Source organism: Paramisgurnus dabryanus, chromosome 5 (genome assembly GCF_030506205.2).
Source record: "Paramisgurnus dabryanus chromosome 5, PD_genome_1.1, whole genome shotgun sequence".
NCBI lineage: Eukaryota > Metazoa > Chordata > Actinopteri > Cypriniformes > Cobitidae > Paramisgurnus > Paramisgurnus dabryanus.
This window is the reverse complement of record NC_133341.1, coordinates 36881113-36906889: the sequence shown is the minus strand read 5'-3', so window position 1 is coordinate 36906889 and position 25777 is coordinate 36881113. Positions and strand designations below refer to the sequence as shown.

Sequence of the window (25777 nt, the reverse complement as noted above, 5' to 3'; positions counted from 1 at the left end):
TGGCAGAAGTGAGACTGTAAGTTTTGAAAGCACAATATACACTGTAAAAAAATAAATGCTGCATGGCTGCGTACAAGTTTAATCAAATTGGTTATGCAAGTCAATTGAACATGCTATTTAAAGTTTTTGACAACTATGTAGTTAACATAACTTATAAACAAGTTGAAATTATTTAACTTAATTTAAGTTAAAGTTAATCAAAAACAATAGTTTAAAGATATCATTAAAGCTCAGTTATTTATCCTGAAAGCCAAAAACTTGAAAAATATTTAAAAAAGGCAAAACAAGCATTAAAATAAGAATGAAGATTTTTTTTAGTGTTTGATCATTTTTATAACAAACAAACATAATTTTTTTTTTGGGGGGGGTATTATATTGAGTAGAATATTTAATGGCGGTGGGGGATTCAAATTTAGTTATGTTCAATCAGTGAATTAAAAATATATTGAGATCAACTGTTTAAGACAAATAGTAAACATAATACCACTTTTTAGTAAATAAAATAATCTAAAATAAATTCTAAAAATAAAATATGAATGTATACAAATGTGTGAGAAGTGTTTATGCTGTTTAATACAGCGAGTGAACCGTAGCTTTATGAGATACCACGGCAACCAGTAAACAAAACAAATCAGTTAAACTAAAGCCCGCCCTCACTTCTCAGTCTCCCTGCTGATTGGACAATGTGCAAAACTGCAGCGCTGCGATTGGTCAAAGTGAATATCAATCAACTATGACCCTCACAGATCGAGCAGGTTAGTCTGGGACAGTATGAGGCACTGATTTGTGTTCTTGTAGACTTTAATTTCATTTAGATATAACAATCCTGTCTGGCTTTGTGTTTAACTTGAATAGAGTCCTTTGTTAACGTACATGAACACAACATGGTAGTGGATAAAAACGTGATAAATGAAAGCATCCTCCTACCATCAGTGTCTGAAGATGACGATGAAGGTCAGAATTTAGGAGGAATTGCAAGGTGTCCGCCCAGCAGACCGAGAAGTCAATACAGCAGAGGAAGCGTGGATGGCCAAGTGAGTGAAGATAACACTTTGATGAAAAGTTTTTCCCATATGGCCAGAAATATATACATTTCGAAATATACCAAAAAAGGGACAAAAATATTTATTTTTATAACAGTATATTTTTTAAGTTGAAAAAATATATTTAATTTAAACCTTTTCAAACTTGTTATTATTTAAAAGTTTTGTAAAACAAACACAGTTTTTTTTTCAAATGCAACATGAATATATTTTCTTGGTTTGAAATATATGGAGAGCTAAATATATATTTTAAATAATTTAAAATATATGTATTTTTACAATATATTTAAAAAAATTGCTGAAATATTATATAAATATGTATGTAATATAAAATGTAATCATATATATATATATATATATATATATATATATATATATATATATATATATATATATATATATATATATATTACGCTCTCCATATATTTCAAACCAAGAACATATTGAAAGAAAAACTTGTATGTTTTTGTTACAAAACTTTTGAAAATAAAAAATATAAAACTTGTCTTAAGCATATATTTAAAATATATTTTGGCCAATAACACATTTCTTGCCATATGTATTGTAAAATTAGAAATGTATTTGCTTGCCCTGAAATACATTTTGAAATGTATATATCTATATATGAAGGTTAAAACTAAATATATTTTCAAAAATAAATTAAATTAAACAAAGTCTTTCTTCAAATGCAACATGAATATATTTTCTTGGTTTGAAATATATGGAGAGCTAAGTATATATTTTAAATGATTTAAAATATAAGTATTTTTACAATATATTTTTTAAAAAATTGCTGAAATATATTTTGGAATATGTTTATACAAATTTCTTTTTCACCAATATATTTTTTGTATTTTCAAATATTTTAAAAAATACATATATTTTAAATCATTAAAAAAAAAAATATATATATATATATATATATATTTGTCTTATATATGTATATATATATATATATATATATATATATATATATATATATATATATATATATATATATATATATTTGTCTTATATATGTATATATTTTATAAGATTTATTTTATACTTTTGAAAATAAAAAATATAAAACTTGTCTTAAGCATATATTTAAAATATATTTTGGCAAATAATACATTTCTTGCCATATGTATTGTAAAATTAGAAATGTATTTGCTTGCCCTGAAATACATTTTGAAATGTATATATCTATATATGAAGGTTAGAACTAAATATAATTTCAAAAATAAATTAAATTAGGCTTTACTTTCTCCAAAATTTATTTAGCATATATTTGAAACATATTTTTGGCCAGAGAATTATTATTATTATTTTTTTGCTGTATGGGTTGTTCAGATGTTGATCTTTCCTTAAAATAAAGGTCCTTGAAAGGTTCTTCTTAAATTGAACCATTTAGATGACTTACAGATATGTATTTGGTACTAATATGAACTTATTTTAAAAGGGTACCGCCCATAACAGCCAGGGACCATTTTTTCAGACAGTGCATCAATTTAAAGGGAGCATATGCTGTAAGTATGTCTGTCAGAATAAAAGCTTTTGTTTTCTATCAGAGAGTACAGAGAGCAAGAATAAGCCATCAAGATGAAGCTGATGCAGATGAGGAAGAGGAGGTTAATCGACACACCGTTAGTTGCACAGATGATGGACAGCTGGAGAAAGTGCAGTGTGTGTATACTGATGAAGATGATGACACAGACCTGGAGCTCGACGGCTTTTACAGTGAGCGTTCTTACTGAAAGTAAAAGTGTGAACGAGAGAGTGGGCTGACGGGGGGACGTGGGTGATGCACGTTTTGATAGGGGGTGTCAAAGAGCTAAGGGCCAGAGAATATGATGTTGCCACTCTACAGGGAATAAAACAGGCAAACGGCATTGAGTCATGCTTGTAATATCTCTCATTTTTCACCTGCTTGTTCCTCAGATACCGCAACACCTACACATACATAATCACGGCTTGATCTCTCTCTCTCTCTCTCTCTCTCTCTCTCTCTCTCTCTCTCTCTCTCTCTCTCTCTCGTGCCTGTTTATACATCTTATTAGAGATAGCCATCTGCTAGATTACATTTGTGTGCCTCCGCATAGCTTAATGAATGGCTTGGGAATTTTCCACGTTCGCGATAATTGCTTATCTAAATGAGAAACAACGATATATTGTTGTCATATTTGGTTACAAAGTCACACCAGTTAATTTCAACTGAGGCGTTGGGTCGCACGTGTGACTAGGCTACATTGCTCACACTTGGGGATAAACTTTAATGGGTGACCCGTCCTGCTCCATTTGTGCAACCCAGATCAATGATTGCTTACATTTTGGATTACTATTAGAAAAAATTAGTTGTGCATGGTTACACTGACATATAAAATGGTCAAAAAATAGTCCCTAGTCGGACTGATGGTGCTTCGACATATGGTGCACATGCACTTTTCGGTCATCCGAGTTCAGTAGCGCACATGCCGATCCCGTACCCGATCGTTTCCACCCTGTGTTCTCCTTACATACTATCAAATAAGGCAAAACTGGCCCAAAAATTTCTTTAACAAAAAAAAAGATCCCCTATCTGTCACTGGGGCAATACCCTTTCAAAAAATACACCTTTGCACCTGAAGAGTTCATATTAATAGCTTAGAGGTACATATTGGTACCAAATGTATACAGATTTGTACCTACATGATATAAATTAGGACCTTTTTAAAGGGTACTGCCCCAGTAACAGCTTGGAACCTTTTTTTTTAGGAATCAATTTAAATATTAAACTATGCTGAATGTTGCTTATATGGCTCTCTGTCCCTTTAAATTGTTTGTGCTTGATTAAACTTGGTTTTGAGGACTATGCCAGCCCACCGGTTGACTGGTCCCAGCGTTCCTATGGCTGAATAAATGTAATATGTGATAATGCAGAATAAATGTGAGATGTGATTTTTTTGTGTTTTAGACAAAAAGCAGCCATATGACCCCACAGGTGAATCTCACTACAAAGAAGCTTGTGAGATGCTTGGTGTAACTCCAATGTCCTGTTTTCTAAGAAATATAAACCAGAGTGAGGTCAACATGATGCATTGTGGGTTGGGTCCACAGGTAAGGCCAAACAAAGAGATATTTAGTCCAAATAATACCTAATGTACTAAAAAATAGAAATAAGAAAATACATAAGAAATGCAATGCTCGAAGAATGTAACTAATCAAATGTTACACATTTAACAACTCTTCTCTGTAGGGTACCAAAGCGCTGGCGGTTTCCTTGGTAACTAACACCTCCATCCTGAAGCTGAATTTGCAAGATAATTGGATGGAGGGAATGGGCGGGTCTGCCGTCGCCGATATGCTCAAAGAGAATTGCTACATCACAGGTGACTTTCAACAAAGCGTGCCATTCCACATCTACTGTTATTTCACATTGATTCCTTGTCTTGTCATTTTTGTAGTTTTACGAAATTCAATTCTCTCTAATATGGTTTGTGAGACAATGTTGTCTCATTATGAGTGAATTTGAGGGGATAATTTATCCAAAAGTGAAAATTCTGTCATCATTACCCTCATGTTGTTCTAAACCTGTAGAAGATATTTTGATGAATGAGCACACAGTTAATGGTACCCATTGACTTTCATAGTATTTGTTTTTCTGACTATAGAAGTGAATGGGTACCGTCAACTGTACCCATTGACTGTACCTTTCAATATTTTGATAAATTATGCTAATTGCAAAGTTGATGGTACCCACTGACTTTCATAGTATTTGTTTTTCCTACTATAGAAGTGAATGGGTACCATCAACTGTACCCTTCAATATTTTGATAAATGATGCTAATCGCACAGTTAATGGTACCCATTGACTTTCATAGTATTTGTTTTTCCTACTATAGAAGTGAATGGGTCCCATCAACTGTACCCTTCAATATTTTGATAAATGATGCTAATCGCACAGTTAATGGTACCCATTGACTTTCATAGTATTTGTTTTTCCTACTATAGAAGTGAATGGGTTCCATCAACTGTACCCTTCAATATTTTGATAAATGATGCTAATCGCACAGTTTATGGTACCCATTGACTTCCATAGTATTTGTTTTTCCTACTATAGAAGTGAATGGGTACTATCAACAGTACCCTTCAATATTTTGATAAATGATGCTAATTGCAAAGTTGATGGTACCCACTGACTTTCATTGTATTTGTTTTTCCTACTATAGAAGTGAATGGGTACCGTCAACTGTACCCTTCAATATTTTGAAAAAATATGCTAATTGCAAAGTTGATGGTACCCACTGACTTTCATAGTATTTGTTTTTCCTACTATAGAAGTGAATGGGTACCGTCAACTGTACCCATTGACTTTCATAGTATTTGTTTTTCCTACTATAGAAGTGAATGGGTACTGTCAACTGTACCCATTGACTTTCATAGTATTTGTTTTTCCTACTATAGAAGTGAATGGGTACCGTCAACTGTACCCATTGACTTTCATAGTATTTGTTTTTCCTACTATAGAAGTGAATGGGTTCCATCAACTGTACCCTTCAATATTTTGATAAATGATGCTAATCGCACAGTTAATGGTACCCATTGACTTCCATAGTATTTGTTTTTCCTACTATAGAAGTGAATGGGTACTATCAACAGTACCCTTCAATATTTTGATAAATGATGCTAATTGCAAAGTTGATGGTACCCACTGACTTTCATTGTATTTGTTTTTCCTACTATAGAAGTGAATGGGTACCGTCAACTGTACCCATTGACTTTCATAGTATTTGTTTTTCCTACTATAGAAGTGAATGGGTTCCATCAACTGTACCCTTCAATATTTTGATAAATGATGCTAATCGCACAGTTAATGGTACCCATTGACTTCCATAGTATTTGTTTTTCCTACTATAGAAGTGAATGGGTACTATCAACAGTACCCTTCAATATTTTGATAAATGATGCTAATTGCAAAGTTGATGGTACCTACTGACTTTCATTGTATTTGTTTTTCCTACTATAGAAGTGAATGGGTACCGTCAACTGTCCCCTTCTATATTTTGATGAATGATGCTATATGCAAAGTTGATGGTACCCATTGACTTTCGTAGTATTTGTTTTTCCTACTACAAAAGTGAATGGGTACCATTTATCAAAATATTGAAAAAACTAAAACAGGTGTCGAACAACATGTTGGTGAGTAAATGATGACAAAATTATTCATTTTCAAGTGAACTATCCCTTTAATCCTAAAATGTGCATAAATAATGTATAGTTTGAACAAGCTGCAATCTGTAGTGAGCTGTGTGATTGTTGTTCAACATATGTGACTCAAAATTAACCATCTGATGGTGCATTTTTTGAAATTGAGATGTAAACATAAGCTATTTATAGAGTAAATAAGCTTTCCATTGATATATTGTTTGTTAGGATAGGACAATATTTGGACGAGTTACAACTATCTGGAATTTGAGGGTGCAAAAAAATTAAATATTGAAAAAAATCGCCTTTTAAGTTGTCCACATAAAGTCCTTAGCATCACACATTACTAATGATAAATAAATGTTTGATATATTAACCATAGGAAATTTACAAAATATCTTCAAGGAACCTGATCTTTACTTAAAGGATTACTCCACTTTCTTAAAAAAATCAGAAGAACGTACTCACCCCTACAGTGTGTCTTCTGAAATGTTGATGTCTTTCTTTGTTCAGTCAGAAGAAATTAAGTTTTCTGAGGAAAACATTTCAGGATTTTTCTTCATTTAATAGACTTTATTGGACTCCAACAGTTTACAGTTTAAATGCAGTTTAAAATTGCAGTTTCAACGCAGCTTCAATGGGCTTTAAACAATCCCAATCAAGGGATAAGGGTGTTATCAACAATCGTTATTTTCGGCAAGAATAATAAAAAAATTTACTTTTAAACTACAACTTCTCGTCTTGCATCTGTGTGACGCCCCACTGCGACACAATTTTGATTTTATTTATTGTTTAAAATAGTCCGCAAATGTGCATTTCACATATGTAATGCGTGGATTTTTTTAAAGTGGAGTAATCCTTTAATATCCTAATGATTTTTGGCATAAAAAACGATAAATTTTGAACCATACAATGTATTGTTTACTATTACTACAAATACTCCTGTGCTACTTTTGAATGGTTTTGTGGTCCAAGGTCACATAATAAAAATAAAAGCCTTTATAGTTATCCTCCAAAAGTAATTCAATTACAAACATTCTCCTTATTTCCTCACAGAGATCGATTTGTCTGAAAACTCAGTCGGTGAACAGGGAGCCAGGGCTTTGTCTGGCATGCTGCTGAAAAACAGCACCTTAATGTCTCTCAAACTCTCTGGAAACCATCTGGACGAGCGATCGGCCAGACACCTGGCTCCAGCTCTGGTCAGCAACCAAAAACTTCAGCACCTCGACCTGAGTCACAACAAATTTGGAGACGCTGCAGGTGGGAGATCTCTTACATAAATATTAGAAATTATAGTTTAACATTTGATCGAGCATGCATGAAAAACCAAATGTTTTCTACGTATGTTAAGCAACACAAATTTTAATTAGCATTTTATTTAGTTATATTTCGACTCTATATCACTGATTGAAGGAAAAGCTTAATGATAAAAACTTTTGCTATTGCTCACCAAAAGTATGTGCATATGAGAAGCTAAATGCCACCCACGTCAAAAATTAGATACTGATATTAACCGAATTCTCTTGGCATGTTTTATATGTTCATCAAATATTATCACTTCAGTTCCGTTTAATCCCGGCCCTAATGTGTGGTTCATTTTCTTCTTTTACCTTTTAAGTTCTGACTTTCATCATTTGCAATGTTTCTAGTTGAATCTTTAGTGATTTGCAAACTTTTTATTATATGTCTTGTCCATAATGGTTTTTGTTTTTTAGAAGTGGAGGTGTCATGGTTCTGCCATCTTGTCCTTTATTTAATCTAGTCTTGTGGCAGAATCATGACAGACCCATGTTTTGTGTGGGTTCACGTGGTCTTAGTATTGATTTACTAGACCACGTGTGCCCAGTGTCTTGTCTCTTTTACCCCGCTCCCTTGTCATCCTCCTCTTTATTGTTTGATTCCTGTCACCTGTTGCCCTCATTAGTTGTCCTCTATTTAAGATCCTTGTGTTTGTTGTCCTGTGCTTGTGCATTGTTTCTGTGTTCCAGATTCTTGTGAGTACTCTGTCTGATAAAGTCAAGTCTAGTTTATTGTGTGTTTAGTGTCCAGTCAAAGTTTAGTGTCATAGTCTAGTCTAGTTAAGTGTTCATTTAGTATCTTGTTATGTTGTTTTGCCCCCTCGTGGGTTTTGTTTTCTGTTTATAGTACAAATAAAGTGTTGTGTTCATCCACTGCTGTCTGCACTTGGGTTCGTCCTTCACACCACATAACAGAATGCACAAGCCTCAACAGAACCCAGCAGACAGCCTTTGTCGTCCCGCCAGGCAGCAGTCGGCTGACCTTGAACTGTGGTGGCAGTCGACTGCCGCCGACATGAAAATGGGCAGGGCCCCATTTCCTCCCCAGCAAGAGAGGACCCTGAGGGGGTATGCCCAGGATGTGGAAGCGAGGAGGGTTTTGTTGCCAGAGACCCTCCTCAACTCCTACTTTATCGCGGGTCTCAACGTCCCTCCTCCCTTGCCTGAACGGGAGGGCCTGATCCGCCGCACTTTTCGTGAGGTCGTGGACCAGTTGTGTCGGGAGGAGCTTCAGGTTCCCACCAGGGCTTTACCATCTGCCACGCTGCCATCTATCCCGGAGGGACTTATCTTTGGAGTGTTGGCGCCCGGCGACCCAGAACGTTCCCCTCCAGCCCCAGAGAGCTCCTCCCCACCTATGTCGCTTCGTGGTAAGCGTGAGAGGAGGGTATCATGGGAGTCGCCGTCTGAGGGGTCCTCTTCGGAGCCGGCTGCTCCCACCACTGTCCTCACCTCACCTGCCACAGCATCTGCGCCACGCCCGAGAAGGAAAAAGAAGAGGAGGGGGTTAACTTCACCACCGGCGCAGCCTCTGCCTCAGTCTGCGCAGCCTTCGCTGCAGCCTCTGCCGTCTGCGCAGCCCTTGCCGTCTGCGCAGCCACCGCTGCAGTCCCTGCCGTCTGCGCAGCCAACCGCAGCGCCCCCTGTCACTGTTCCTGTCTCGTCTCCGCTGCCGGACGCAGCGCCCCCTGTCACTGTTCCTGTCTCGTCTCCGCTGCCGGACGCAGCGCCCCCTGTCTCTGTCCCTGTCTCGTCTCCGCTGCCGGACGCAGCGCCCCCTGTCACTGACACTGTCCCTGTCTCGTCTCCGCTGCCGGACGCAGCGCCCCCTGTCACGGACTTTGTTTTGTCTCCGCTGCCGGACGCAGCGCCCCCTGTCACGGTCCCTGTCTCGTCTCCGCTGCCGGACGCAGCGCCCCCTGTCACGGTCCCTGTCTCGTCTCCGCTGCCGGACGCAGCGCCCCCTGTCTCGGTCCCTGTCTCGTCTCCGCTGCCGGACGCAGCGCCCCCTGTCTCGGTCCCTGTCTCGTCTCCGCTGCCTGACCCAGCGCCCCCTGTCTCTGTCTCGTCTCCGCTGCTGGACGCAGCGCCCCCAGTCACTGTCTCGTCTCCGCTGCCGGACGCAGCGCCCCCTGTCACTGTCTCGTCTCCGCTGCCAGACGCAGCGCCCCCTGTCTCTCCAGCTCCTTCTGTTGCTTCCTCCCCAGCACTGTCATCCTGTTCGTCTGCCTGGTCCCCTGCTACTGTCTCCATGTCCTCCCTGAACTCTCTTCCCTACCCTGTGAGTCCTGGCTCGCCCCCATCTGCTCCCTTGTCTGCACCTACAACGCCCTGGAACCCTGCCTTGCCTCCTTTTGTTCCCCTTTCCCAGCCTGCATCCCCATCCAAGCCTGTTCCCTCCAAGACCTCCACCAAGCCTGCCCGGACTCCTCGTCCCAAGCCCTCCACTACCCCTGAACCCAAGACTCCTTGCCCACCCAGCTCCACCCTACCTGGACTTCCTTTTGTGAACACTGTTTTGCCTCCGCCCCCCCTCCCTTGTTTGTTGTTTTTGTTATGTCACCCTAACCCTCTTGTAATTTTATCTTGTCTGCCCCTGTGTATATTTGTCATGTTTTCTTGGTGTCTGTCTATCTGTCAGTCTGTCTTGTCCCGTGTCTAGTGTTCCCCTGGGGAGCGTCTGGTAGCCGCTCCTTTAGGGGGGGATTCTGTCATGGTTCTGCCATCTTGTCCTTTATTTAATCTAGTCTTGTGGCAGAATCATGACAGACCCATGTTTTGTGTGGGTTCACGTGGTCTTAGTATTGATTTACTAGACCACGTGTGCCCAGTGTCTTGTCTCTTTTACCCCGCTCCCTTGTCATCCTCCTCTTTATTGTTTGATTCCTGTCACCTGTTGCCCTCATTAGTTGTCCTCTATTTAAGATCCTTGTGTTTGTTGTCCTGTGCTTGTGCATTGTTTCTGTGTTCCAGATTCTTGTGAGTACTCTGTCTGATAAAGTCAAGTCTAGTTTATTGTGTGTTTAGTGTCCAGTCAAAGTTTAGTGTCATAGTCTAGTCTAGTTAAGTGTTCATTTAGTATCTTGTTATGTTGTTTTGCCCCCTCGTGGGTTTTGTTTTCTGTTTATAGTACAAATAAAGTGTTGTGTTCATCCACTGCTGTCTGCACTTGGGTTCGTTCTTCACACCACATAACAGGAGGTTTATGCCAAAAAACTTAAATGCACTTAGAGGGTTTTGCAGTGAAAGACAGTCAAAAAGCAATAAAATGACTAATTAATTAGTGAAATTACTAAACCTAAACATAAAAGCCTGATAAAAATGCTAATTAACAAGAAAACATATCAGACGCACTTAGAGGGTTTTGAATCTGAACTCTTCATAGTAACTCATACGTTTCTGCAAGACTATATGAATAAACAATTCTTCAAAACAATTCAAATTGGAAATGATTTCCAGCCAACACCAAAGCAAATGATCTTCATTTTGGCAGGCATCTGAGATATCCAGAGGGCTGAAATTTAGATCATCAGATGATTATGAGGGATATAGAAATGTAGTCCTACACCCTCCAAGCTATCTACATGAATGACAGACTGTGGCAACGGGAGAATTGCTTTAATAATCCAAGAGGAAAATATTTCACAGAATCATCAGGCGAAACTCTTTTATGACCCGTCATGATTCATACACCCCTAACAGATTCTATTGGCACATCTTTGTTGATATTACATATGGCGTGCCACTATTTCTATAATAATACACTGCTAATGATTATTTTTGGCATTTAAACCTGGATTCAATTATGTTGCTCGATTGGTAGATCATTACATTAGCAGCTCAAACGTCATAGGTTTGATTACTGAACATAAATACCTGTAAATTGCCTTGTAAAAGATATTAACCGAATACGTTACAAAAAACATAGACGTACTTAGAGGGTTTTGCATCGGAGCTCTTCATATATAGTTTTTGACATCACTCTCGTCATCTCTCTTTCTCACACCATCCACAGCGGAAATTTTGGGTCCTGCTATAGCGGAGAACACAGGAATAAAGTCACTCAATCTGGCTTGGAATTGCATCCGAGGCAAGGGAGCCATTGCATTCGCTAAAGGCCTGGAGGTAAGAGAGAAATCATCTTCTGCCATCTCCCTCGCTCATCCTGAGAACGTCCTGCAGTCTAACATCTGTCGATCCACTCACGATTTAACAGCATGCTGTGGACAACAGGGATCACCAGAAATTCAATTTTCTTTGATCTTCTGCAATGTCCTCTATTCAGATAGGTCAACAATCTGTGCTCAGAAACCAATTTAAGCACTTTATTTCTGTACAGATGTTGCTTTTTGTTGCTTTTTTTAAGGGAAACATCTTCTTGCGCACTCTGGATTTGTCATACAACGGCCTTGGTAAAGAGGGAGCCGTGGCCCTCGGTGAAGTACTCAAACGCAACAACACGCTCGAGGACCTGAATATCAGGTACTGTCGTCATAACTGTACTGTATTTATGGGCTGCGAGATTTGTTCACTTATGAGTCAGTGTTTTAAAAGCAAAAATCATCCTCACGCCTTCTTTTGTGAGAGGACTACACAGTTTAAAAGGGTGGTGAGTATGTGTTTGTTGAGGGAACATTGATTTATTGTGGCCATTATAAGGATGTACTGTATTTAAATGGGCTTTAGGTGCTTTGAATGTTCATATGATTTATTTGCAACAATAAAATTACAGGCAAAAAACAACTATTGTTTTTTTTTTAGCAATAACCGGATCCCACTTGAAGGCGCCATCAATTTTGCACTGAGCCTGAAAGTGAACACAACGCTACGAATTCTAAAAGTAAGACGCATGAAAACATTGTAATATTGGTATAAAAATGGTATACTCTTAAGTCATTTTTATACTGTATATCTGATGTTGTGACCTTTTGGTTCTTTCTAGATGTCTCGTAATCCAATGCAGTCTGCTGGGTGCTTTGCGATTTTAAAGTCAATGCACGCAAACCCAGATTCAGCCGTGGAGTTCCTGGACTTTACTGTAAGTGCCTCATTCACATTATTTTTGGATCAATCTTCACTGCAAAAAATGACTTTCTTACTTAGTATTTTTGTCTTAAAAATTGTTAAATTAAGATGTATTTTCTTAATGAGCAAAATGATCTAGGAAAATAATTTAGTTTTTATGCAAAAAATATTTAATTTAAGCAAATTTGTGCTTAAAACAATCAAAAAAAATTGCCAATGGAATAACAAAAAATGTCTTGAATTAAGTGTTTATGAAAGAAGTAAACTTATTTAAAATACATTGTTTTAAAATTTTTAAGCACTAATTTACATAGGGGCGGTTTCCCGGACAGGGTTTAGATTAATCCAGGACTAGGACTTAGTTATTTTAGGATATTTAAGAAGTTTTTACAAACAAACCTTACAAAAAACAATACTGGTGTGCATCTTGAGAAAACACAATGGCACTGATATATGTTAAAATATGTCAGTACAAGGTGTTTTGAAAGTAAAGTACCTGAAACATGCATTTTAGTCTGGGACTAGGATACACTGCAAAAAATGATTTTCAAGAAAACATTTTCTTAGTATTTTTGTCTTGTTTTCAGTAAAAATATAAAAAATTTTTTAATTAAAATGCTTTGTCTTTATGAGCAAAACAACCCAAGAAAATAAGTCTAGTTTTATATCAAAAATATCAAATTTAAAGGAATATTCCATTTTCTTAAAAGAAAAATCCAGATAATTTACTCACCACCATGCCATCCAAAATGTTGATGTCTTTCTTTGTTCAGTCGAGAAGAAATTATGTTTTTTGAGGAAAACATTTCAGGATTTTTCTCATTTTAATGGACTTTAATAGAGCCCAACATTTAATACTTAACTCAACACGTAACAGTTTTTTTCAACGGAGTTTCAAAGGACTATAAACGATCCTAAACGAGGCATAAGGGTCTTATCTAGCGAAACGATTGTCATTTTTGATAAGAAAAATAAAAAATATCCACTTTTAAACCACAACTTCTCATCTAGATCAGGTCGTGATGCGTGATGTGACCCCACGCAATACGTCATGACGTCAAGAGGTCACAGAGGACGAACGCGAAACTCCGCCCCAGTGTTTACAAGTGTGTTGAACGAGGACCGTTCCTACGTTGTTGTATGTCAACTGATACTAATTAATGTCTTTGTGTCAGTTTATTGTTTACAATGGTCCGCAAATGTGCGTTTTATATATGTAACACGTGACCTCCCTACGTCACTATGCATTTACGTTAGGTTGCGCTGGATCAGACCTAGACGAAAAGTTGTGGTTTAAAAGAGCATATTTTTTATTTTTCTTGTCAAAAATTACAATCGTATTGCTAGATAAGACCCTTATGCCTCGTTTGGGATCGTTTAGAGTCCTTTGAAACTCCGTTGAAAAAAACTGTTAAGTGTTGAGTTAAGTATTAAATGTTGGGCTCTATTAAAGTCCATTAAAATGAGAAAAATCCTGCAATGTTTTCCTCAAAAAACATAATTTCTTCTGGACTGAACAAAGAAAGACATCAACATTTTGGATGACATGGTGGTGAGTAAATTATCTGGATTTTTCTTTTAAGAAAATGGACTATTCCTTTAAGTGATTCTGTGCACAAAGCAAGCAAAAAAATCTGCCAATGGGGTAAGCAAATTTTTCTTGAATTTAGTGTTTAAGAAAAATGTTCAAGATTTTTTTGTTTACCCCAATGACAGATTTTTTTTTTTGCTTGTTTTGTGCACAAAATCACTTAAATTTGATATTGTTGCTCTAAAAACTAGACTTATTTTCTTGGGTCGTTTTGCTAATCAAGAAAAGGCATCTTAATTTAAGAATTTTTTGATTTTTTTACTGAAAACAAGAAAAAATACTAAAAAATATTTTTTTTCTTGAAAATCATTTTTTGCAGTGTAAGTCCTGTCCAGGAAACTGCGCCTTAAAGTTTATACTTTTTTGTCTAAAAACTAGACTTTTTGCTCATCAAGAAAATACATCTTACACTGTAAATTATGCAGCTGGTTGCCAGTAACTTACTGTAGAAGATAAAGACCAAAAATGCTTCATGTTCATTTAACTTTGAACAAAGTGTTGCCAGTAAATAACATAAATGTAAAATCTACAGTAAGTTACTGGCAGCTAGTTGCCAGTAATGCCCAGTAATACTGTAATTTCTACAGACATTTTATACAGTGTAAGAATTTTTTGATATTTTTACTGAAAACAAGACATAAACACTAAATAAGAAAGTCATTTTTGGATCATTTCTGCAGCTCTATAACCTAAGATCTCTTGTAGGACATCTGCGTGGACCAAGAGTTTGAAGACTTATTTGCTACCATCAAAGAGACGTTCCCGAACCTCCAAGTGAAACATGGCAGAAAATTAAATACAATGGTTAAAAAAAGCTGAACTTTAATAAAAAATAAAAAACATGGACAATCAGTTTGTAATCACATGAACTGTTCTGTATAATTCCAAGGTAATCTTCAGAGGATCACTTCAGCAGTTCACGTCTTGGTTTCTGACATTAAGGGAACAATGGTTCATTTACATTTTGTATTGGGAAAATGTGTTTATCCAAAGTGACTTATAATGCATTTTACATCTGCATTTGTAATTTTCCTGGGAATCAAACCCACAACCTTTTGCACTGCTAATTACCAACTGAGCTAAAAAAACTATTTACATTTAATTTACATTCATGCATTATATTTTAAAATTGAGTTGGAAGAGAATCCAACATTTTGTCTAAGAAACAAATATTTCTATTATAAATGTAGATATATTTGATGCCATTTGTGTGTTAAGACTTTAAAGCATCACAGCATTTTACATTATTATAAGATTTACTATGAGATTTATACGTTTGCTGACTAGCAAAACCAGTTGTACTGTATACCACCTGATACCAAGTTTAATTGCTGAACCCATGCAACTATTGCATGATGACGTTTACTATAGTGATTTGAAATAGATCATAATGACATCAGCGGATAAATGAACAGATTAATCATCGTGATAGATGAATGAATGAATGGATCTCTCACAAGTCAAAGGCGCACATGCACGCACCTAAAGTCCAACAGTTCACGCGCGTCAAACATTAACTTAAAGAAGTGCGCGTGTTGCAACACATGGAGAAAAACAACAGCAGTGAATAATGTCGGCAACACGAACTCTACACGTCCTCAGGAGACAAAAGCTTTTATATAAAAAACTCTGTTCAGTGTGGACTGTCAGGTAAGATTTATATTTCTTCTTCACAAACTTTACCAAAATTAATCATGTTTTTTTGCAGGGGAAAGACCATGTTTTTTGGTGTATTGATTGCTATTAGCAAAACCATTATTTCAATATATTTGGTCATGAAAGATGCATTAAGTGTTTGCCATTGCGCGAGATAAAATTAACTGTCTACTATGAAGGTATGCAGCATTTATAAAAAGTTACTAGTAGTTTGGCAATTCAGTAGGCTAATCTGTGAGTTTAGATTTAGATTAAATAGTAAGATATGTATGAGGAGTTCTTTTTTTTTTTTAAAGTGAAACCAGTTATTTTGCGGGCACCACGGTTTTACTATAGTAATCTTATTTTTTACTGTAGCCTACACTTACAGATAAGAGGGTATAAAACTTTACCTTTTCTGTTGCTGGGGTGGTTTCCCAAGGTTCCGTTTTGTACCTTAACATAATACAATGTTTTACCTATTATTGTACCTTAAAGGTGCCATAGAATAAAAAACGGTATTTACCTAGGCATAGATAAATGATAAGAGCTCTTTACATGCTATTGACATAACGTGAGGCTCAAACGCATTTGTTTCCTCATTTTTAAAACCTTGTGCATGCAAAAGACACGCAAAATCTCACCATAACACCGACTGTGATGTCACAGTCAAGATATACGCCCCCAACATTAAAGGGATAGTTCGGCCAAAAATAATATTAAACCCATGATTTACTCACCCCCAAGCTGTCCGAGTTGCATATGTCCATTGTTTTTCAGACAAACACATTTTCGGATATTTTAGAAAATGTTTTAGATCTTTCAGTTGATTAAATGGGAAGTTACGGGGTCCACAACCTTCAAGTCCAAAAAAGTGCGTCCGTCCTTCACAAATTAAATCCAAACGGCTCCAGGATGATAAACAAAGGTCTTCTGAGGGTAATCCGCGCGGTGTTGTTGTAGAAATATCCATATTTAAAACTTTATTAACGTAAATAACTACCTTCTGGTAGCGCCGCCATCTTAAGCACTATTCGGACGGGATTAGTTTTCCAAACAACGTTTGAGTTTTAACGTGTCCCCCAGGACGTCTGTGATTTTATGTACCGATTTGGACGGGATTAAAATGATGCAGGCTATTCCAGAGATGGGAGTGTCTGTTTCATGCATTTGGGCGTTGCAGATGAGCACGCGCTCTGGATACGCGTGTTTGTAATGTTTAATATTTTGCTTTAAATGTAAAATTTTGACAGAACATGTAATTTATTAATTTAACAAATTAAAATAAAATATACAAATCCTACTAAAGTAACGTTAGCCTACGTGTTTTATATAACTGTCTGCTTATAATAAACCCAAAGAAATGAAGAAATAATGATTAATAACAATTTATTATCTTTATTAATTAACATTACCATTCCGGAGTTGAACAACTTTGAACAGAGTTTCTTATAACGTTAATGATATTACAGTGGCCAGTCTTAACAGTGTTGATATTCAGCTCGTCTTGATTTAATTATTTTATTTTGCCGAATGCGAAAAAACATCCATATCTGAATGTATGGGACTCAGGAAATACAATATACGCGTATTAGTAAGACCTTACGGCAGATCACGTTGGCCAAAACACGAAATGAACCGCGTTTTCAAAAGATATTGCGGGCAAACACAGACATTTGCACCTGGATGGGATTAAATTTCTCAGAGGACCTCTGAGTTCGGCGAAAAACAGTAGGTAAAATTGCTCTGGAATTCTTACGGAGGTCGTCAGAGAAAAACACAGACATGGCCGATTCGGACGGGATTAAAAACACAGAGGACCTCTGAGAAGCTCGATTTTCTCAGAGGTCCCCCTGTAAAACTAATCCCGTCTGAATAGGGCTTTAGACTCCTCTGTATTCAGGAGAGAGTATTAGCGTAGTGTACGCACTTTTCTTAGTGACGTATGACAAATTTGGAGGGCGGGGCACAGAGCAGCAGCAGAGTAGCCTCCGTAGGCTGCGTAAGCTCTCATCCTGAATGCGGACGCGACTAAGATGGCGGCGCTACCGGAAGGTATTTATTTTCGTTAATAAAGTTTTAAATATGGATATTTCTACAACACCACCGCGCGGATTACCCTCAGAAGACATTTGTTTATCATCCTGGAGCCGTTTGGATTTAATTTGTGAAGGATGGACGCACTTTTTTTGGACTTGAAGGTCGTGGACCCCGTAACATTACATTTAATCAACTGAAAGATCTAAAACATTTTCTAAAATATCCGAAAATGTGTTTGTCTGAAAAACGATGGACATATGCAACTCGGACAGCTTGGGGGTGAGTAAATCATGGGTTTAATATCATTTTTGGCCGAAATATCCCTTTAAATGGCGCATTAAATTAATTACAATCACATAAACGTTGCACACCTGTGTGCGATAGGTGTGTAGGAGAGCAGGACTCGAAAGTCCAAAATTGAAAAATAGAAAAAGAGAGGTCCCACACTATCCACTTGCAAAAATATAAATAATATAAATATAAATAAATAATTTATTGCAACGTTTTGATCTCTCGATCTTCCTCAGGCATAAAACATATAACATCAAACATTACATTCATTGCAAAGTTGTTTAAATGCTAAAAACAAAGTTGTGACGTTTTGCAGGTCCATACATCCATTAACAATCTCTAAACAATTAGTTGTTCCTCAAAATCTGTATTTTCGGCTGATACAGGCTCAAACATAAGGTCTGTTTACTAATGTGAGCTACTGACATGAGCCGCAGAGCCAATCAGAGCAGAGCTTAATATTATTATTCATGACCCTTCCATAAAGGGCAAAAATAGACCATACATATGTACATATCAAAAAACAATTTAACATATTATTTTAATGCATTCTTAAAGGACCTATTATTTATTAAAGGTACAGTTAAATGTTTTGTACACCTAACATTTAACTGGTACAAAATTGATGCGATTGAGGTACACAGTAGGTCCTTGGAGTATAATATTGTATCCCAAAAATTTGCCTATACAACATTTCAATTGAGGGTAACACCTCAGTGACAGAAAAGGTACAGTAATGTACCTTTTTCTGACTGGGTAGAAAAAATGGTTCATTTAGTTTTGTATATAACATTGTAATGTATTTTATTAATTGTATTTCCATAATTTTATGTTTTTTTTTTTTGTTTTTTTTTTTTTTGCTTTTTTGCAGCTCTCTTCCATAGTCACAGTAAATGTTTTCAATTAAATATTTAATTTGATCAAACATAAATTGATTTACAGTAGGTAGTTTATCATCATTTATGACTTTGTTTTAAAAACACACCCTTATATTTGAACTGAAGTCATATAAATTCACAGTTAAAGTCACACAGTCTGTCCAAAAATGAAAATTCTGTCATTTGCTCACCTTCAAGTTGTTTCCAACCTGTATACATGTTTTTATTCTGTTAAAGGAAGATATTTATAATAAAGCAGTTTTGGAGCACCATTGGACTTCCATAGTAGGATAAAAAAAATAGTATGGAAGTCAATGGTGCTTTAAACTGTTTGGTTACAACAAACATTGCTCAAAATATATTCCTTTGTGTTTAATAGAAAAAAAAATATATGTGCAGGTCTGAGGGTAAGTAAATGATATCAATTTTATTTTTAGGGGAATCATCATTTTAAGGGTCAACAGGTTCATATGACACATGCCTAATAATTATACAAAAATATATGTTTCTACCCGAATGACCAATCTTCCGTATTGTGTATTTGCATCATTTTTATATTTATTGAACACTTGCCGAAACAGTTTTGCTTGTGAATCTTCAGAGGTTTTGCGAATAAAAGTGATGAAGGCTGGTTGGGTTCCATGTTTGCACACAAAGTGGATGCCAGGAGAGATGCCCACTCCAATCTGCTCTCCAAGAAAGAAACCAGCAACCTCTACAAGATACAGTGTAAGCCAATCCATCTGAAATCTTCAACATTTAGGCCTTGAGAGAAACTATTAAAATATTATTACATGCTTCCTGACGGTAAATCAGCTAAAACTGTACTAATTGCTTAAATAAATCAGACTCAAATAGGTTTATTTGTAGAATCATTCGTTGTCAGGATACGTGCACCTGTGCAATGAAAATCGGATTTAGAAAAATGAGGGTTATTTTGCAAAATGCCTGGTTTTTGAGTGTTTGATATTTTTTGCATAAAGTTTACCCCAGCTGCAAAGTGTAGATCAAGGTCTATTTTTAACAATGTGTGATTTTATCACCGGCCCATTTGTCTTTTTTGACATCTTCAAATGGTTTTTTTTCTCTGTTTTAGTTCATAATGTAAAGCCGGAATATTTGGATGCATACAACAAATTGTCGTAAGTTTTTTTTTATTATTATAGTTTTGTGCTGTGTAGTTTCTTGTTTGTATTGTGTCTTTTAACATAGATATGTTATCAGTGTTTTGTCTCCTGTTAAAGGTCATATACACAGCACACGGTATACAACAATATTTAGGTCGATTTATTTACAAGTCATAACCAATTTGCAGTCTCATTTAGTGATGTATGGTTAAAAGTTTGTTCTTCTATTATTGATATAAACATTTTGTTACGGGGATCTATGGGGCGGTTTTCTGGAAAGGGATTATCTTAATCCATGACTAAAATGCCTGTTTGAGCTGCCTTAATTTAAAAACAACTTGTACTGACCTCCTAAATATAAAAGTGCCATTGTTTTGACTCCAGATGCACACCAGTAATGTTTTTTGTAAGGTATATTTTTACTTAAGTGTCCTAATATGACTAAGGCCTAGTCCTGGATTAATCTAAACCCTGTCTGGGAACTTCCCCTATATGTTCAAAGTACATGTTTAACAACTTTATGAGACCACTTGTAGGCTATATTTGTCTCAAAGACCATCCAGCATCATAAAGTGTTTCATGAGGACTCTTTCTTTTCATACCGTCCTCAATGTCAAATTAAATTCAAGTTTTTACCCAAATTTAAGGTGGCACATTTAGAAATGAATCAAGTGTAACATTAAACCTTTGAAACATATTTTACTAATAGGAACTTAATAACTGTAATTTCGGAATAAAAATGCCTTTCTTGTAAAAAAGTAAATTCATGAATAACAACAATAATTAGTAATACAAGTGCTTACACATACTGGTTGATTAACCATTAAAGAACATAAACAATGAATTGGTAATCACCAATATTGTTAGTTTAGGACATCTATGACACAAACCTTACATTTGGGTTGTGGTCTAATAAATTTGTTAAGCACTGTATGCAGTGGCAGCCGTTGACTCGATGCGACGTTCGTCACAACATGTATGCAGCCCGTCATGTGTGTGGTTCCTTTTTTCAAAATATGTGTTCTGCACGTCAAGTGAACCTATGTGCATCATGTGTCTTGTCAAAATAATTGCCAAAAAAAAGGGTTTATGATAAAAGAGACACTCACTTTGCCAGATAATCTTGTAATCTCATGCGTAATCAGAGTTTACTGTTAAGTGAGTGTCTTGTGTGTATTTTGTGAACGTGACCGTCTCTTTTAGCATAAACAGTTTTGACGTGTGTGCAGCAGGCACTTATTTTGACAAAACACTTGATGCACATGGTTCACACGACGCAACAAACACATATTTTGAAAACACGAGCAACACACATGACACTCCGAACACATATTTTTAATTTGCGCCCCTCGGATGAGCAGTCACCTCACGAGCTACCACTAACTGTATTTGCCCTAATGCAACCTGCCTCCAACTACAAACAGCAAGCAGCAAATCATAAATCATGGTTAGGAAAAACTAAAGTCTATTGGCCATTTTATAAAAAAATACACATTTAAAAAAAAAAAAGATTCATTATTTAACAGAAAATACATAAAGTAAACTGCATATCCTTTTATAATTGAGTGAGCTTGTTATCTTTATGTGATTTGAACAATAACTTTCTGATGTTCATCTGCTGTTTAATTTTAGAGCTGAGGTTCACAGTGAGCTCCATCAGGATGTCCATTATCCATGTGAGCTAGTTGGAAGCTGGAACACCTGGTATGGAGAACAGGATCAGGCAGGTGAGATGAAAGAGTAAATGAAACCTCTTTAATAGCTCAGCTTTAAAATGTTTTTAAGAAAGTTTTTTTTAATGTAAAAGCAGCTTCAGTAATATTATGTCTCTAGAGTTTCAGGAAATATCTAAATGATTTCCAAAACTGTGATCAAGTTGGGCAACAAACCAAAGTCTGAAAAAAAGTTGGATTAACTTAAAAATTGTTTTTTCAACTTCAATTTTTTACTTAAAGTGTTTTTCACATAAAAATATGTTGAAACAACTTAACTCTTCCCCGCCATTGATGAGTTATCTGGTCAATTAAGAGTAAACATTTGCATAAAAAAACATGTTCCTGATAAAATTTTGTGTTAATCTGCAATTCCACGATTATCCACTAGATGGACAATTTATGAAAAAACTGAAGCCAAAACGTTATTTACTAAATTTATACTCTGTGTATGTTTTGATAATCGTTCTGAATGTGATCTCTAACTAAATTCCTTCACAAAAATGCAATTATTTCAGCTTTTTGCTAAGAAAAAATATTTTTAAAGAAAAATCTCATATTTAAGAGTTTATAAGCAGAGAAAAAAAATATAGACATGAAAGTTTTTTTCCCGTTTTTTTGTTTGTTTGTTTGTTTGAAAGCAGAGAGTGTGTTCTTTTATTTGATATATTTGTATGTTTATATATTTTTAAAAGAAGGCATTTTGTGAAACTTTTGTTAAAATAAAAAAATAAAAATGCTGGTGGGCAATTTTTAAAAAAATGGCTGGCGGGTAATGAGTTAATTGTTTTAGGTGTTACCAATTGAAGTATTTTTGAACCAATTTTAACTTGATCCAACCTTTCACTTTTAACAGTGTAGTCCTATATTAAAAAGTTGATGCTGAAATGAAACAAGATTGCTCTCTGAACAAGTTCAAAATTTTTTACATAATGTTTCCATTTTGATCTTCAATGATTTTTTTTGTATACATCTTTGCCTGTTTACAGTATATGTGACCCTGGATCACAAAACCAGTAGCACAGATGTATTTGTAGCATTGTATGGGTCAAAATATTAATTTTGTATGCCAAAATCATTAGGATATTAAGTAAAAATCATTAGTCATTTATCATAAGTAATATGTGTTGCTAAGCACAAATTTTGTTGATTTTCTCAATATTTCCAGATTTTTAAATAGTTGTCTCTGTCAAATATTGTCCTATATCCTAACAAACCATTTATCAATAAAAAGCTTATTTATTCACACCGTATGACTGGTTTTGGTGTCCATGGTCACATATGTTTTTTAGTGCTTTTAATATGTTATGGTACAAGAGTGACACATGCTGTTGTGTTGTGGCAGTGCATCTGTGGAGATACACCGGTGGATATCCTGCACTAACAGAATCTTTACGCAAACTCAACCTCAGTACGGTATTGAACACAATTCATTCTCTATACAATTTGGACGTAAGATGTCAGGATCCATCTCCCAAAAGTAGCTGGACACTTTTGAAAACATTTAGCTAGTTTGTCACAATAATTATAGACATATACCTTTTGAACAGTATTAGTGCTTTCTCATTTGTAAGTGAATGTGTTTAACCCAGCTAACAATTTTTGGTTTCCAAAACGTTTCCCTAACGTTAGTTTCCAAGGTTTGTTTTTGGTTAGTCAGGAAAGTTTTCTTTACAGAAAAAGAACGTTATTTTAGGTTAGTTTAACATATCCATAACATTAGAATAACGTTCTCATAACTTTAGAGAAACGTTATTTTTAGGTTAGTTTAACGTTAGACTTACGTTATAATAACGTTATTCTAAGGGGAATGTTAAACTAACGTTCTATTTCTGTAAAGAAAACTTTTCTGGCTAACCAAATACAAACCTTGGAAAATAATATTCTGGAAACCAAAAACTAATGTTATGGGAACGTTATTTTATGGTTCCAAAAATAACCATTAAAGAACGTTCTGTATAAGTTATTTTTAGGTTATTTTAAAAATAACCACCCTGCAATGTTATGGGAACGTTATTTTATGGTTCCAAAAAAAATATTTAAAAAATAACCATTAAAGAACGTTCTGTATAAGTTATTCTTAGGTTCTTTAAAAATAACCACCCTGCAACGTTATAGGAACGTTATTTTATGGCTGCAAAAAACCCTAAAAAGAACGTCTCCAGAACGTTATTATTTGGTTCCCAAAGATAAACGTAAGGGTAATGTTCTGTGTTTGCTGGGAATATAATAATGCAAGACAATCATAGCTTTTTATAAATATTTATAAATACTAACTATTATCTGTTTTCATACAACCTGTGCAGGCATATCTTGCGTTTCGAAAAGAAAGGAGTAAAATGTTGCTCTCCCGCCGGAACCAACTTCTTCTTGAATTTAGCTTTTGGAACGAGCCTACGCCCAGATCCGGACCCAACATTTATGAACTGAGATCATATCAACTCAAAGTAAAGGCCGTTATATTGTTTTGTTTTTAAATTATGGTACATTTGCATTTTTCTTTGTATGTTAACTGTTTGTGTCTTTCTCAATCAAGCCTGGTACAATGATCGAATGGGGAAATAACTGGTAAGTTTGTCTGCATGTGATTTTTTTGCAACTGAATGGGAATTTGTTGCATGCATATCTGAGTTTTTTGTTCATGTCACAGGGCTCGAGCGATCAAATACAGACAAGAAAACAATGAGGCAGTGGGTGGTTTCTTTACACAGATTGGTGAATTGTATGTTGTTCATCACTTGTGGGGTAAGTACGTCCTCATCCCGATCATACCTGTAGCATATTACTAATAAACAGCTTTTATTTAATTTGTTTGGTGTGTTTTAGCTTATAAAGACCTGCAGACCAGACAAGAGACCAGGAACACTGCTTGGTTGAAAGAGGGCTGGGACGTTAATGTGCACTATACTAGTAAGAATGAATACTACATTAAAGTACACAGTCATCTGGGTATTCTGTGCATTGAGAAAATGTACATATTGAATACTCAGTATGAGTAGTATGGAGATTTTCCTTTGTATATGGCGCCATCCTGTGGATTTCACTGGAACTGTTCACATATATCAGAGAGCTATACATTCATTATATTTTTTCTCTCTTTTACAGTGCCTCTTATCCAGAAAATGCAATCGAGAATTATGATTCCCATGGAGCATTCACCATTAAAATGAAATCAACAAAGTTTTATTTTGTGATAATCTCATGACCAGTAGATCCCAGGAACTCAACTGGCGATAAAGAGCAAACGTGCCAATGTTAAAGCTTAAACCGAAAGCTGTGATAACAGACCAAACTGTTGAATTGTTACAGGAAAGTTTTTGTTATAATTCATTGTTTTAATCACTGTTGCCTTACAATGTATTACGTAGCGCGTAAGCCTGTTGGTGTTTTTGAAAAAACTTGGTGCCTCTCAACTGGTCTGCAATTCAAGCATTTTGTTTAACTGTATGCTATTTATTACCTGAATAGCAGAGGACATTTAATATGAATGTGAATAATATGAATATAATTACTTGCTTATTATGAATTTCATTTGACTCCATAGTGGGGTCCAGAAATCTGTGTATGCCCGTAGAAAAAAGGTTAACATTATTGTCACATATTTACTTACATTTGATCATTGGCCTAAAAGAGTGCATGATTTTTTTATTTTACAAATTAATTTAGCAATTTATTTAAAAATGTATGCAAATGAAATATGCAGATGTTCAGTACTGGAACACTAAAACTGTTTTGTATTATTTTTTATGTGCGTGCATGCATGCATTAACCCTAACCTTAAGTGTACCTAACCTTACATATTAACGTATGATTAAATTATAATTTTTAGTTATTAATAGTATAAAGTTTCATATTAATTTGTACTATATTTATTAGTCGATGTTGTTAGTCATCAGATATATGAATAGAACTTACTAAAATAGTATGAACCACTTGAGCAGTAAGAGTTGGTGGTGAAGCTGAGCTCA

General features: G+C 35.7%; 2 protein-coding genes across 2 annotated transcripts; both read left to right on the top strand.

Moving 5' to 3' along the window:
• The first annotated feature begins 747 nt into the window (after positions 1-747).
• lrrc74b (leucine rich repeat containing 74B) lies at positions 748-14969 on the top strand. The gene is made up of 10 exons (XM_065250929.2): positions 748-1034; positions 2597-2765; positions 3979-4121; positions 4261-4393; positions 7266-7472; positions 11526-11635; positions 11877-11992; positions 12272-12350; positions 12453-12548; positions 14832-14969. Exons 1-10 carry the CDS (start codon positions 885-887, stop codon positions 14943-14945), a joined length of 1317 nt encoding a protein of 438 aa, XP_065107001.1. The 5' UTR covers positions 748-884; the 3' UTR covers positions 14946-14969.
• Positions 14970-15628: 659 nt separating this feature from the next.
• nipsnap1 (nipsnap homolog 1 (C. elegans)) lies at positions 15629-25641 on the top strand. The gene is made up of 10 exons (XM_065250930.1): positions 15629-15776; positions 19572-19699; positions 20067-20112; positions 21730-21824; positions 23155-23225; positions 24116-24256; positions 24346-24377; positions 24460-24554; positions 24636-24719; positions 24915-25641. Exons 1-10 carry the CDS (start codon positions 15697-15699, stop codon positions 24977-24979), a joined length of 837 nt encoding a protein of 278 aa, XP_065107002.1. The 5' UTR covers positions 15629-15696; the 3' UTR covers positions 24980-25641.
• Positions 25642-25777: the final 136 nt, after the last annotated feature.